This window comes from Parambassis ranga, chromosome 16, assembly GCF_900634625.1.
Source record: "Parambassis ranga chromosome 16, fParRan2.1, whole genome shotgun sequence".
In the NCBI taxonomy this organism is placed as follows: Eukaryota; Metazoa; Chordata; class Actinopteri; family Ambassidae; genus Parambassis; species Parambassis ranga.
Genome location: NC_041036.1, coordinates 17,267,341 through 17,281,546, shown reverse-complemented (window position 1 = coordinate 17,281,546; position 14,206 = coordinate 17,267,341). Strand labels below are relative to the sequence as shown.

The 14,206-nt window shown below is 41.9% G+C and overlaps 3 protein-coding genes across 4 annotated transcripts; 2 read left to right on the top strand and 1 right to left on the bottom strand.

The window, feature by feature from the left end:
* The first annotated feature begins 1,397 nt into the window (after window positions 1–1,397).
* On the top strand, window positions 1,398–8,177 carry rhbdl2 (rhomboid, veinlet-like 2 (Drosophila)). Of its 2 annotated transcripts, XM_028425007.1 has the most exons (9): window positions 1,398–1,531; window positions 1,626–1,839; window positions 2,912–3,161; window positions 4,317–4,465; window positions 5,959–6,071; window positions 6,206–6,306; window positions 6,521–6,581; window positions 6,659–6,720; window positions 7,186–8,177. In XM_028425007.1, exons 3-9 carry the CDS (start codon window positions 2,928–2,930, stop codon window positions 7,363–7,365), a joined length of 900 nt encoding a protein of 299 aa, XP_028280808.1. In that variant the 5' UTR covers window positions 1,398–1,531; window positions 1,626–1,839; window positions 2,912–2,927; the 3' UTR covers window positions 7,366–8,177. The 2 variants fall into 2 exon arrangements, with proteins under 2 accessions (XP_028280808.1, XP_028280809.1); XM_028425008.1 differs by having other exon boundaries at window positions 1,429–1,839.
* A 1,469-nt stretch (window positions 8,178–9,646) lies between these two features.
* gja9a (gap junction protein alpha 9a) lies at window positions 9,647–11,634 on the top strand. Its single transcript, XM_028425005.1, has one exon. The coding sequence runs from the start codon at window positions 9,840–9,842 to the stop codon at window positions 11,319–11,321; it is 1,482 nt and encodes a 493-aa protein (XP_028280806.1). The 5' UTR covers window positions 9,647–9,839; the 3' UTR covers window positions 11,322–11,634.
* A 191-nt stretch (window positions 11,635–11,825) lies between these two features.
* On the bottom strand, window positions 11,826–13,784 carry LOC114448210 (c-Myc-binding protein-like). Its single transcript, XM_028425006.1, has 5 exons — window positions 13,625–13,784; window positions 13,324–13,396; window positions 12,984–13,032; window positions 12,738–12,867; window positions 11,826–12,176 (listed from the first exon to the last, which is right to left on the bottom strand). The coding sequence occupies exons 1-5, from the start codon at window positions 13,637–13,639 to the stop codon at window positions 12,129–12,131; spliced, it is 315 nt and encodes a 104-aa protein (XP_028280807.1). The 5' UTR covers window positions 13,640–13,784; the 3' UTR covers window positions 11,826–12,128.
* Window positions 13,785–14,206: the final 422 nt, after the last annotated feature.

Below are 14,206 nucleotides of genomic sequence, written 5' to 3'. Positions count from 1 at the left end.
CTTATTGGCTCGTGATAATTCTGTATAACCCCCCAGCAGCTGTATTTAATGGCTCCTGCTTCTCATCTTGTCCCACTCACCTCTCCTTTCCTCCTCACAACCTGAGAATGTGGATTTTTCTCCCTTTTGAAAAAAATAAAAGTTCTGTGACTAAAACCCTGTTGCCTTGGATTGTTATATTTTAAATGAGATTTGTTTGTTTTTTAAGGTTGATATAACTATAAAATGACAATGTTCATCAGAGGATTAGATTAGGCTGTATTGTTGCTTAAATTTTAGTTTTACTGGACTTTTGGTTTAAGAACCGGCATAGTTCACATACGGATAAACTGTTTACCTGTTTGTTGCAATGTGTGGATTCTTACAAATCTGTAAGAGTAGTTATAATTGACTATCACTAAAATGATTCATCAGAGTTGACTAGATCATGGTGTGTGTGTGATATCACTTAGTCCTGTTCAGGAAACTGATGAAGCTGCTTGGAGGAGCAGCGGAACGTCCTCAAGAAAACTACAAGTCCAGTTGCCTTGTTTTAGCCTTGAATGAAAATGACCTGGGTGACTGAGAATCTTCATCGACCTCATATCGCTAATAGTGTCTCCAAAGGTTCTGTGAGGCAGAAATACAAATGTAAACCCACCAAAAGAAGTATGCAAGGACATGATTGGACATTTCCCAATTAATAGAGGACAGAGACATCATGCTACACCAGCATACTTTGCAGCAGGTGTAATGTCCAGCGTTGCTACTCAGAGGAACAGAACTGCCTTTGAACTGAATGAGGCTATAAATATATCAGAAGTTTTTATTCAGTTGTTCAGGATTTGTAAATGCTGTTTAAGTACAGTACAGTATACACAATAATTTAAAAGTTATCAATTTATTCATTAGTATCACTTTGGTGTGATTATGAGTTTACAGATATATAGGCTAGTAGTATGAGGCTTTATAAACAGTTAGGACTGCAAATGAACCCCGTCTGGTTTTGTATGTGTTTTCAGAATGTGTGTGATATCACTGAAATTCTGCTTCCATTCAAGATTTCACTAAAAACTTACTAAAATGTCAAAAGTGGGAAAAAAGATCACTGACTTGTGCATCACAGGCTTCCTATGACACCATCTAAAAGGTTCTTCTAAATTTGGGTCTGAGGGTTAAAGCCCGTCCATTGTTTTAAACTGCTTACTCTGTCGCCACCTTGCGGTACATATAGGTAACTACAACTTTAATATTAAAATGGACCTCGGTGCACTTTGCTGAATTGGACTGTGTAATATTTCTTCTTATTATCAAATTATTATTATTATGAGTGTGGTGTAGTGGAGCATGGTGTGTTGTGATGTGTGTGTGTGTGTGTGTGTGTAATAGCCTGCAAAGAGGCTCTGCTGTGTCCGTGACGTCACAGAACCCCAGGTGTGGCACCGGGAAACAGGTAGGGTGGCTGTTGCAGTGCGCGGGGTGGAAGCGTTCATCCAGTCCAGACCGCGTTTTTAAAAAAGGTCTTCAGTGCTGCTGAGAGGAAGCATCAGAGGTTTGTTTGTGCAGAGGAAGGAAGTTTGATGCAGGGAAAAACAATCAAAGGGCTATAATTATCTCAGACTGCGTTTCTTTTCCTCCTCTTTCAGTCTCAAAGGGACGGCCAGTCAGAAGAGGAACTCCGCCGCTTGTCTGAAGGAAAACATGGAGACACCGTTTTAACAGACAGACTCTATCCAAGCACAGCCGCTGGACTCATACATGCTGTTTTTTCACAGTTCAAAAGTTAACGATTGTATTAAGTGGGATCAGTATTTATGCGTGTTGGAGCCGCTGGGAGCCATCTTACTGTTGAAGCTGTAGGTGAGTAGGCCACTGTTTATCTAAATGAGCCGTGAAAACATGAAAACAGGAGAAAGAATCAGACTGTATTTTATTTTCATTTATTGTTCTGCTGCTGTCTAAACACCAACACTCTAAATAAGAATAAACAACAACAGGGAACGCTACAGTACACAGCACAGTGTGAAGTTTTCTTGTGTGGTGACTTGTGTGTACTGATTATAGACGTAAAGAAGAGAAATTCACTTGTGGTCACAAGAGAAGGGTGCCATTTTAAAATCTTATTTCCCCATTTCAAAGCCACTTACAGTCTACCAGCTTCTTGTGATGTTGTAAAAAAAGTCTACAGAAGTTAAAATAAGGAGGTGAATGTTCTTGGCTACCCAGCAATGCAATGTTTGTATCACTCATACCTGTGTAACACTATCCAGCCTGTTGGAGGTACGTTGTAAACATTAAGGGTGGCACACACACACACAGACACACACACACACTGTACCTCCCACTCAGACTCTGACAGATAGATTACTACCATGAATGGATTATTACAGGGAATGTGATGTTAGTGCAGGCTCCAGGGACCTGCTGGATCAGAAGCTCTGCAGGCACCTAAAAATAAGAACAAATTTACCATAAACAGTGAAATGTCCCAAATGATGCAAGACATAATAGAAACGAATGCTGCATTATTGTATTGTGTAGTCAAACCATGTTACGTTATTGATGATAAACCACCACAAAGTGATGCAAGGGGACACAGATAGATGCTGAACTACTATTGTGATGTAAAAGATGAGACAATGAGACTAACAATGACCACATAGATGTCCTAAAATGACACCGTCAGCACACACACATATTCGTGTGACACAAGTATGAGTATGACACATGTTTGTGTCTTGCTCCTACAGTTGATAAGAAGAAGAAATGGAAAAGACAATTGATTTTAGTATATTTAAAGCAGTATGTTAATAATAAAATGATCATAAAATGGTTTCAGACCAGTGCAGCTACCTCATACAGAAGTTATTAACCCTTTGCCTGCTGTGTATGTCATCTCACGGTGAATATCCTCACACACTCTGCTCCTTAGGACTGCAACCGCAGTGATGGACGACATTGACCTGGAGCAGCAGGAGCCGCTTCCCGTGGACAGAGACGGGCGGCCATTGAGGAGCGAAGAGGAGCAGCTGGACGGCAGCAGGAGGAAGATTGGCTGTTGTGAGAAGTTCCAGCACTCTGTCTCCAGGTGGATGCTTCCAGAGGACGTACGCGAAGACTACCTAGAGCGAGCCAACTGCTGCCCGCCCCCTATCTTCATCATCCTCATCAGTATCGGAGAGGTAGGTCTGCCCTGCACTCATGATGACACACATAGGGTCAGGGGGGACCGGGGCAGTCGGTATGGATCCTCTGCTGCTAATTATAAATCACTCAGCCTACTTTTGTCGTATTTCCACCGTGGTGTTAATTACTGTATAGATTTACTGTAATTGTATTTAGTAGAGCAGCATTTGAAAGGAAGTCGTGGAAGATTGGATGTGATATCGTTTAATATTGACAAACGGGTATTATTACTGGTAGATAGAAAATGTGCAGTTCCACACTGAGCAGCCTTTGTGAGTGTTCATGTCTTTCTGTGCCGCCTCCTCTGAATGTCCTGATTCATGGAGTACAGGCAGCCAAAACCACATTATAATAAGGAGTAGCTTTAGGGTTAGACCACATTCAGGGGACGCTGACTGTTAGGATACTGTTGCTGAGTGTGTAAACATGAAGCCTTTCACTGTGAGATTGAGATAAATACACATATAGTATCTTATAGAAAAGGTGGTGGTCCTGCTTACAAAGTGTCTTAGCACTGCAAGACAGGCTGAAATAGCTACTCACTGTGTTTAGTATTAGCTGAAGGAAGGCCTTTGTTACCAATAAGTTGCACTCTGTCAGGTGGAGGGAATTGATTATCTTGTTTCCATGGCACCCATCGGTAGGTGAGACAAATTAGGCAGCTAATGAGCTGTCACTTCTTGAAGCAGGAACATTAGATCCAACCTGATCTAGTCTGATCACATGAGGAGCCTTTCAGGTGGTTTGGTCTCCCTGATGGCTCGCTGTATTGAGTATATATGAATACCTTAAAGGGACAGAAAGCTAACATTTTATAGATATCTGCTATAAAGTCATACAAAGAAGGCTGTCACTGTTCTCTTTCTTATCACTCACCATGAACAGCTCACTCTTTGCTGCCACAGATGTCTGCTGTCAGTAACAGTCTGAATGTCTGTGAATACTCTCACCCAGCCCCTTTACTGTGTGTTGTTGCTTTATCCTCTCACAGATCCAAACATACAGTCCTTTACAGGCTGGTATGGAATGATCACACTGGGGGATGGGATCCACACTGCTCCTCCCATTATTGTTTTCACAGCTGTTTTGGATTGGGAGGTGTACCCTGATATATGTATATTTGAATGAAATATTTGTGTCTTTCTCGTCAGCTGGCAGTGTTTATCTACTATGCTGTGTGGAAGCCTCAGAAGCAGTGGGTGACCCTGGATGAAGGCATCTGGAGAAGCCCTCTAACCTACAAGCCTGAATCTAGGGAGGAAGCCTGGCGTTTTTTCTCCTACATGTTTGTTCACGCTGGGTAAGCATGGGCGGGGCTTAATTATAAGAGAAGAGCTCCAGTCAGTGTAAACAACAAAAAAATCCCACAGAGCAGCATCACGGCCCTGCAGTAAAGCTCATGATCATTGTGGCTTTTCTATGGATGCTGTGACTTTGTGGTCATTTTAGCGTCGGTAGATTGTGACCATAGACTATTACTTCATGAGTCATATGAAGCCAAAGAATTAGCCTTGAATTATATGTGGAAGTCATTTTAAGAAATGCTGGAACATCTGTAAAAACACTGCAAGTGTCAAGCACAGTCACATGTCAGAGAACACAGGACGTTATGACCACACAGGAAAACTGCATTAGCAAAGAACCACAGACACAGTCAGCACTAACTGAAAGACACTCTGCAGGATCATTTAGGAATGACGCTCTGTGATGTTTTGTAGTTGTGTAACCAATAGAAAGACCAGAAACCACTAACAGTGAACTGGTCGAACACATATGAGTGACATTGTTAATTATAATGAGCACATGCTCTGAATCATTCCCACATACAGACATTGTTCTCTCTTTAACATTACTGTATCTGTGTCTGCGTTTGTTCTGACATTCTATTAAAGCTACAGTGCAGAATTGTAGTCTCCCCCTTCTGGCAGTGTGGAGTAATTACACAAACAATCTCAGCGTGCACATGGTAAATGTCTACAGCAGCTCCCCTCTGATGGCTCACACAGAATATGGTGTAATACACTGACATTCTGTGGGTCAGCCCATTGGATAAGAGCTAAGCTAACTTATAGGGATGTCCCGATCAGGTTTTTTAGCCCTCGAGTCCGAGTCGTTTGATTTTGAGTATCTGCCGATACCATGTCCCAATCCGATTCTCTATAAAGGCAAATAGCAACTCACTTGCAGCAAAACCTGTCTGTGTGTGTGTGTCCAAAGCGCCACGCTGCAGCTCATCAAGGTTTCGAACCAGGACCTCTTGCCCTACCCATACCCCTACACTACAGGACACAGGGCCACCCTGCACAGAAGGCGTTTACTTTGAGAGCCCTAATAAATATATATCCGAGTCCTGATCAGGAGGTAATGTCCGATTCTGATCGAGTCTGAAATCACGTAATCGGGCCCGATTTCCGATCATGTGATCGGATCGGGACATCCCAACTAACTTACCGTAAATAAGAGGCTAAACTATCTGTGAGTATGCAGCATGAAACATTTTAATGAATAATCCTAAAAAAAACAGCAACAATTGACATCAGCTGGCATGCTAACGTAGCTTAGCAGTGGTTTGTTTTGTCCTTGTGAAGATGGGCAGATATGGATGTCGTTAGCAATGGTAGCAGCCATTGTTAGCTTTCTTAAAGCAGTTTCTTACACGTCTTACAGTGCGGCTATCAAAGCCATCACATTTAATCAACACATGTATTTACTGCTGTGCTGCAGGCTAAGCGTGTCTGTTATTTTGTCCATCATCCTGCACATCTTGTATATATTTCGCCTCTCTCTTTCTAGTGTGGAGCACATCGTGGGCAACCTGTTGATGCAGCTGCTGCTGGGCATCCCATTAGAACTGGTCCACAAAGGATTTGAAGTGGGAATGGTTTATCTCGCCGGCGTCCTCGCAGGTGAGCGTCAACACCCAGCGTCTCCCTTTAAAACAGATGATTAGTGTTGTTGAACGTGCTGCATCTGGACAGCTGACTGGTCTTGGTGCCGGTTTTTCCTGTTTGTGCTGAAGCTGTGGCTGTTTCCCCCTCAGGCTCTTTGGCCAGCTCCATCTTTGATCCTCTCAGTGCCTTGGTGGGGGCCTCTGGGGGCGTTTACGCCCTAATGGGAGGGTATTTCATGAATGCAGTGGTGGTAAGTGCCATCTGTTTACTTTGCTGCTTTAGTAAACAGCAAAGAGACAGGTTTCGAAAATTTGGAAACAGACTGATTATAACTCAGTAGCTTTGTGGTCAATAAACTCATCAGACATGTGTTTTTGGAAGTTGGACCTGTTGAATTTGTCAGATAAATATATAGCTTTTTTGTAAGATGTTGCTAAATCGGTACAACTGTTTTCCATTTGCAGAATTTCCGAGAGATGATCCCTCTCCTCGGAGTGTTTCGTATCCTCGTCATAGTGATCATCGGTAGGTTCTTCTACTGTTAGGGTTTTGGCTCTTTTGCTAAAGGAAGGGTTAAATTTACTTCCGTCCTTCTCTTCCAGTTGGCGCCGATTTTGGATTTGCCATTTACAGACGATTTATCAAACACGAGCAAGGTTTACAGGTACGACTTTTCTTTCTTGGAAAAATCAACCAAAGCTTTTCAGAAAATGAAAATAAGGGCCTGGAGCCACTCCTCCTTATCCAGCTAACCTCCCCCAACCTGAGAGCACTGATGACCTTTATTTGCTTGTGGCTACAGACAAGATCAGTAGCTCTTGCTGGGACTTGATAGATCAGGTAGATGCATACCTCTCTGTGCTGTTAGCTATCCATACAGCTTGCTCTTCCATTATTCAGTATGTTTAAATGCTGACCCAGTCCTGCAGATTCAGATTTAAAGCCTGGAAGCAGTGTTTTTGTAATTATTAGATTCTAAAACCCTGGTTTTTTATTCCCCTCCCCCACATTTTCTCTTGTGGTTGTTAAACTGGTCTTGCCTGTTTTTGTTTTTTGTTGACTCACATTTCAAGGCGGCGGTTGAGGGTCTTTGTTCCAGTTTAACTGACAGCACCATGTCTCCTCTTAGGTGTCCTTTGTGGCTCATTTTGGAGGAATTGTGGCCGGGATGACCGTAGGCTACGTCTTCTTCAGCGCCTACAACAAGAAGCTGCTCAGAGACCCTCGTTTCTGGATTTGTATAGTGGGCTATTTCGTGTTTGTGGTCTTTGCAGTGCTGTTTAACGTCTTCCTATCTCCAGCACCGTAGAGTGCAGGAAGCTGCACTCACTCAGCTTTTTCAGTTTTACCAATGTCTTTCAGGGCAAAGTTGCTTTTCAGGGACACAAAGTTTATTTTCTCTTGACTCAGATGTTTGTTTGTTTGTTTGTTTTTTTTAAAGGGCTAGCGGCAGGGCGCCTCCTACTGTTATTGTGTAGCATTGCAGATGCAAAACGTGCCTTCAAAATGAGGAGTCCCTCATATGTCTTAACTCAGAGACTGTCTTTCCTGTTGTCTTTTGGACAGGAAGTTACTGAACACTGGGTGTATTTTAGGAAATAATAGTGTTAATGTTTCGCAGAAGAACCTCCTCTGTTATTTTCTATTGAGTCATCAACTCTGATGGTCTTCTAGTATTCACAAAACGTGCCTTAAAACAGATAAAGCCACATTAAAACACTACACATTTGTTACATATTTTCAGATATTGTTTGTATGAAAACACTGACAAAGTAGTACCATTCTTCCAGAGCTCATTACCACCAGGCTGTGGCGTGATGCCGCGATATGCAGCCTGCTAACAGGATGTGACTCATTTCAGCTGGTGGCTACACCATCTACTGTAACTTAGTGGTCAATATGGATCGTGGCTGTGTGCCTTTCTTAAAAAAAATTAAGTTATAGTCTTATAATAGTCTTACATTTTGGTTGTTTAAGTCTAAAGAAAATGTTTTAATATTTTTGGGATAGTTGTAATTCAGAACCATTTTCTATTTTTTAAAAAATGTGTTCGTAATTTATCTGAGACTACCATTGAATCTATGACAAAAAGCAATAAATGTTGATGTATTTTTTAAAATGTGTTTTGTCGATTTGAGTCTGATCTGTAGTTCTATAGCTTCACATTATGGTATTAAATAATCACTCCACTTACAACCTGGGATAAATGGAATAGACACATGGAAATCTTTGAATATTAAAATATTGAAAATAACAGTACAACCCCCTAATTTACTGATGACAGATCAGCTGGTGAAACTGGTGAACCATGTGTTGTGAATATAGGGGCTGGTGCTCAAATAAATATTGACTGTCATGGTTTAGAAGGGGTGGAAATGGAATTGGGATTTTCCCAATATGTTACCCCAATGTGACCGTCTGCACCCGTAATGTGTTTGTACCAGACTCGATTGAATCAATCCTGCTCTGCTGGGCAGGGAAGAGATTTCAGGTCAGATGGTTTGAGGGTAGCTTCATATTTTTGTCCTTGTCTTAGTCGGTGCCCTCTTCAAAAGCACATTTTTGATCTCAGTGCGGGTAGAAATAAGGAAGGAAGAAATAAAGAGGATGGTTTTATTTGCTCTCTGCTCCTATCCAAACATCCCATGTAGAGATTGGTAAAAGTTCAGGCAATTTAAACACATTTAAAAAATAGAGTGAACGTGGCAGCAGTGCATTTATCCATTGTAAGATGTGCTGTGAATGGGATAAAATAATGTGTCAGGAGCATGTAAACTTAATTATATGGAGGGAGGAGCAGCAGAGTAACAAGTCGGACACAATGACTCATTGATTACTTGAATATGGTCAAAAACTATTGATTGCACGGGGCCTGTGTGTGCTGACATTGATAATGTGTGGATTCTAACTCGACTATTGTGTGTTCTGTTTAGACATAAACTGATTTGAGTAATTGGTGCTCACAAAGCTGAAACAAATCAAAGCATCAACAATTTGAGCACATCTGACTTATGTTTATTTCTGTTTGCCATCTTTGCTGTTGGATGCCTGAAATAGTGATGTGTGAAAAAGCTGGCCCGCAGAGTTTAAAGTCAATATGTGTGTAGAGACTGCATCGCTCTGAGGCCATGATCTAAATGCATCAGTCAGGCCGCTGCTATTGACTTCCTTTGGTCAGTGTTGGCACCCTTCCCTCAGTTGCTGTGTTGTTCCCACTTAATTTCTGGCAGCCGTGCTACAGAGGCGGGTCATTAGAGTTTAGGTGATGTGCAGGGATTCGTGGAGGGCATTAACGATTTTTAAAACTTTTTGGTTTGGTGACCGTGTCAGGACTGCATGACCCGAGGAGATTTAAGTCATCACCGGCAGTCCATCCATGCCGCTGCAAGGTAAATGGACTACACTCCACAACAGGCTGTCCTGGTATATATATAATGGCGTGGTGGAGGGGAATGGTTTTATTAAGACAAAACTGGATAGCTGAGCAGTCCAGGGAACATATGTCTGGATATCCTGCAGAGGTCTACTTCTAATGTGTCGTCCTGCAAATATGTGACGGAGCTCTTTTACTTCACATGTTTTCTCCTTGATTTGTTTTCATTTTTCCTGTTGAGAGGTACTGACAGTTTTACTATCATCACTGCTGAAATATATTCTTCATATTGTTAGTTTATTACAGGGCTTTTCGTTTTGTCTTTGTGCTCATAACTGTATGACTGCAGTGTAATGTTCTCTATCTCTCTCTCTTAATGACTTTCTATTAGTCACAATGGCAGAGTGAAGATGGGAGACTGGAACTTTCTTGGGGGGATTTTGGAGGAGGTGCATATCCATTCCACTATGGTTGGCAAAATCTGGCTCACCATCCTGTTCATTTTCCGGATGCTGGTCCTCGGAGTGGCGGCGGAGGATGTGTGGAACGATGAGCAGTCAGATTTTGTATGCAACACTGAACAGCCTGGATGTAGGAATGTGTGCTATGATCTGGCTTTTCCAATCTCCCTGATTCGATACTGGGTGCTGCAAGTCATCTTTGTGTCTTCACCCTCACTGGTTTACATGGGCCACGCTCTGTACAGGCTCCGGGCAATGGAGAAGGCACGGCAAAAGAAGAAAGCTCTCCTACGTAAAGAGCTGGAGCTGGTGGACGTGGAGTTGGCAGAAGCCAGGAAGAGGATTGAGCGGGAAATGAAACAGGTAGATCAGGGAAAGCTAAACAAAGCTCCCCTGAGGGGCTCTCTGCTGCGAACCTATGTGGCTCACATCATCACCCGCTCTGTGGTTGAAGTGGCCTTCATGACAGGCCAGTACCTCCTTTATGGTTTTCACCTCTACCCCCTCTTCAAGTGTGAGCGGGACCCATGCCCCAATGCTGTAGACTGTTATGTTTCCAGGCCAACCGAAAAAAGTGTCTTCATGGCGTTTATGCAGTGCATTGCTGCCATTTCCCTCTTCCTAAACATCTTGGAGATCCTGCATCTGGGCTTCAAAAAGATTAAAAAAGGCATCCTGGACTTCTACCCTCACTTAAGAGATGACAGAGATGATATTGATGACTACATTGCCAACAGAGGTAAAAAGGAATCTGTTGTGCAAATAAGCACCAGGAAACCAACGCTGGTCTCTGTCACGAACGACTACAACTACTTGGAGAGGGTCCAGGGCACACCTTTCCACCCAGGCCTTATCAAACCTGCAACTTCTTTACCTCTTCAGGGCCAGCTGGACACTCAGCAGGATTTGGATGAGTCTAGACATTCGGCTCAAAACCCTCCGGACAGCACCTTGACTACAAATGAGCCCTGTTTACCAGGCTGTGGCTCCCCGATTAATGCAAAGCAGGAGGCTGAGGACTTAATGCATCTTCATCAACTCAGTAAGAGGGATGACAGCAGTGAAATAGAGAGTCCAGATTCATCCAAATGCCCACAGAAAGCACCTCATCCTTCCTCCTTCCCCACGCTGCCAGTGAGTGTATCAAGAAGGCCGTGGAAGGCTCACGGCTCCTCCAAATGCTCCACAGTGTTGGAAGGTAGGAGCTCTGACACGGATTCATATGGAGGTTCCAAATCCAGTGGTGGACCTTCCTGCATCCAAATGCATTCAAAATCAATTGCTCAACAACAAAATCGGCCATCCACACCAGAGTCAATGGAGGACTCCAGCTCAGGATCCAGGAACATCCAGAGACCACCATCCTCCAGCTGCAAAACGTCAATGGCAAGTAACGCAAGCGGCAGGCGAGCACCAGACCTGCACGTCTAAACTTTCACTGTTAGCTTATTGCAACATAGCCACACATGCTATAGGTGTGAGGCCTGGTTTGTCATTTTTAACTTATAGATGCAATCACACCTCAGACTGCTGCAAACTGTCTGCCCCATCGCAAGGGCAACTTCTAAATAAATTAGACACGATACTTTTTACCTGAATGGAGGGAAGTCATCTCTGTTACAGCTATATATTGAAAAAAATGTGTCATGTCTCACCATCACTGTCACTGATTTCTGAGCATATCAATAACTACTGCATCTGTCAACAACAAAACTGTCTTCCATCCCGTGTGAACGTTCTGTTTGTCCCCAAAGAGATCAATAAAAATGATTAAATATGGAAGAAAATGTGCTCTTCTTTCTTTCAAAGCTATGTGTGCCAAGTAACGACAGCAAACAGCTGGAACAAGCCGGAGGAGGGCACAGTATCAATATCCTCTATCATTCCAACATAAGGGCTTGTGTCAAATCAGTTCAATCAGTCATACAACAATAATTACAAGATTGTGCTTTATTTTGGGAGTAACTTTCATTTACAGCTGTGGTGGAAATAAATAAAATAAAGTGCATCTTTGTCCCACTTTAAGCCAAGATTGTGGAAAAATAAAGTTAGCTGTATATAAAAAAGAAACTTGAAACACATCCACTCCTCTAGCCACGTAGGGGAGACATTCTGGTGTGAAGTCTAAACTAAAGAATACACAAAAAAACATACATATGCAAAATAGTTAGACAATGTCCAAAGGGCTGTCACTAAATTGAAAGTGACAGAAATATAGACACAGCATTGTTGGGGTGTCTAGTCAGCTGTGCTTCCATCCTTTAACGCTGGTTCATATTGCTGCAGCTAGAGAGACAGAAAGGAAAGTACATCTGTGTCAGACTGTCACAACAACAAAGACATTACAAACATCAGACAGACCCACACAGCTCAAAGCTTTCACATAAAGAACAGTGTTTGTAACCCAGTAAATGAGGTGTGGGTGAAATCTGCCAACATGTTTTTGTTGTGTATTTATTATAAATAAAGCCAAACATCTACTGTGCTAAAGCCGGTTAATGCTAGTTGTATAGAAAATGAATAGAACTGGGGGAAAAGCGCTCCCTTGTGGAGTAAACTGGCAACATAGTCCTTACTGTGTGGTGTGCAGGATTTAGTTTCAGGATTAAATAGTAGCATGTGAGTATATATCCATTTATTTGTGTATACCTGTATTTGTGTTACATGAGCAGAAAACAAACACTAAAGTGAATGTTTAGCACTTTAATATAAGTTTTGCTACACACCAGATCTGCATCTGCATGAATGTGAGGGTGTGTAAGAACTTTAAATCATACACATTTTCACTAAAGTTCTAAGACAAAATATACACACAACTTTTGTGATGGGAGCCACCAAACGTCTTACCCTTCTTTTGAGTTCTTTATTTTCCTCGGTTAGACGCACACACCTCTGTCTCAGGTCAATCAGCTCCTGCTGCAGAGCCTCCGTGTCTGCAGATGTCTTGCCAACAGCATCAAGGTGCTGCTTGACAAATCTAGAAGTAGCCAGTTAAAGAATTGGGTCTGCATATTGCTCTCATTTTAAAGTGATTTTAAAGTAATTCACTGCTAATTTAACCAACTTCTCCAGACTGTGTATTGGAAAGGATACTCCAGAGCATTGCTGGGCTTTTCAGGTTGTTCATACAAAGTCACAAGAACTGAAATCCAAGGGAGAGAAACAAATAGAATTTCAGTAAATTGCTTGGTCACATACTGCTTACTTATTGTTTTGGTATCTCCAAAGTTAAATGTAAAGTATGCACTGCAATTAAGCTTGACACGATAGGTGAACTGTATTATTTAGAAAGGCAGTTTTATATAGAAAACTGATAAGATGTTATTAGTAAAGCTCTAGTACCAGTTCACCTTGCCCTAAAGGTAGTCTGCCATAATATATAGAACATTTCTGAATTGTTTACATAAATAAATATAGATAAAATCCACCATACCACTAGTCAGAGTGTCAACAACACCAGCTTTCTCCAAGTATCTCCGAAACTGTTCCCTCTTGGAGTCTGGACCCTGTGAGAAGAAAAAAATGTTTTTTATAACAAAATAATAACAACATTGACATCTATGAGGTCTAGTTACCTTTATTACACAGTTGAAATGTACATAGTTAGTCAAAAGGCAGCAGTTTAACTAACATTTCAACTTGGAGCGCTTGTAGCCTCCTAGCTTGCTAATATTAGCTTAGCATCTCCAGGAACATCTTCACAATATTAAACGACAACAAAACAAAGCACTTACTCTGTGATGCGTCATAATAATGTGGGTTGTAAAAATGTTTTCTTGAAGTTAGCTGTTTGTACGTGTGTGGCCCGCTTGATGACAAGGAGCCTGATTTTGAGAAGCCGATAAACTGCCGGTGCGGTCCAACAAGTTAACTTTCGTTTATCACCTTCCTCAAGCACCGGCGCCTCTGATTGATGCTGCCTTCAGGTGTTCCTTGTGAAAGTAAGATTGTGCTTTGCAAATTACATTGGTATTTTCACAAAATAAATCTAAATTACAAATCGCAAGCTTGAGGCAAATTTATTATTAAATTTATTATTATTATTATGTAAATTTTACTGCTCTCCCTAGCGCGTTCATCGTGGAAATGACACAGTTGGGCAGTTCTCTAACTCAATTCCCACATTTTATGATGACAGTGAACGTCACAGCGTTATCGGAGTAGTTGTCTACCGCCATCTGCTGGTGTCCCGTATTAACGACCATTGTTGTCCACTTTCTCTTTGGTTCGTTTTTAACAAGCTTCATTAAGTGTTCACATGTCACAACAAACAGAATTTATTTTATTGATATAAATACTTCATATTTTAAAATGTT

Excerpts from the sequence above, each read along its gene's own strand:
- gja9a (XM_028425005.1), top strand. The coding sequence starts at position 9,840 with ATGGGAGACTGGAACTTTCTTGGGGGGATTTTGGAGGAGGTGCATATC.
- rhbdl2 (XM_028425007.1), top strand. The coding sequence starts at position 2,928 with ATGGACGACATTGACCTGGAGCAGCAGGAGCCGCTTCCCGTGGACAGA. Across the intron at positions 4,466-5,958 it reads TACATGTTTGTTCACGCTGG|TGTGGAGCACATCGTGGGCA; the intron begins GTAAGCATGGGC and ends CTCTCTTTCTAG. Across the intron at positions 6,721-7,185 it reads AACACGAGCAAGGTTTACAG|GTGTCCTTTGTGGCTCATTT; the intron begins GTACGACTTTTC and ends GTCTCCTCTTAG.
- LOC114448210 (XM_028425006.1), bottom strand. Across the intron at positions 13,033-13,323 it reads TGTTGACACTCTGACTAGTG|TTCTTGTGACTTTGTATGAA; the intron begins GTATGGTGGATT and ends CTTGGATTTCAG. Across the intron at positions 12,868-12,983 it reads AAGCCCAGCAATGCTCTGGA|ATTTGTCAAGCAGCACCTTG; the intron begins GTATCCTTTCCA and ends GGCTACTTCTAG.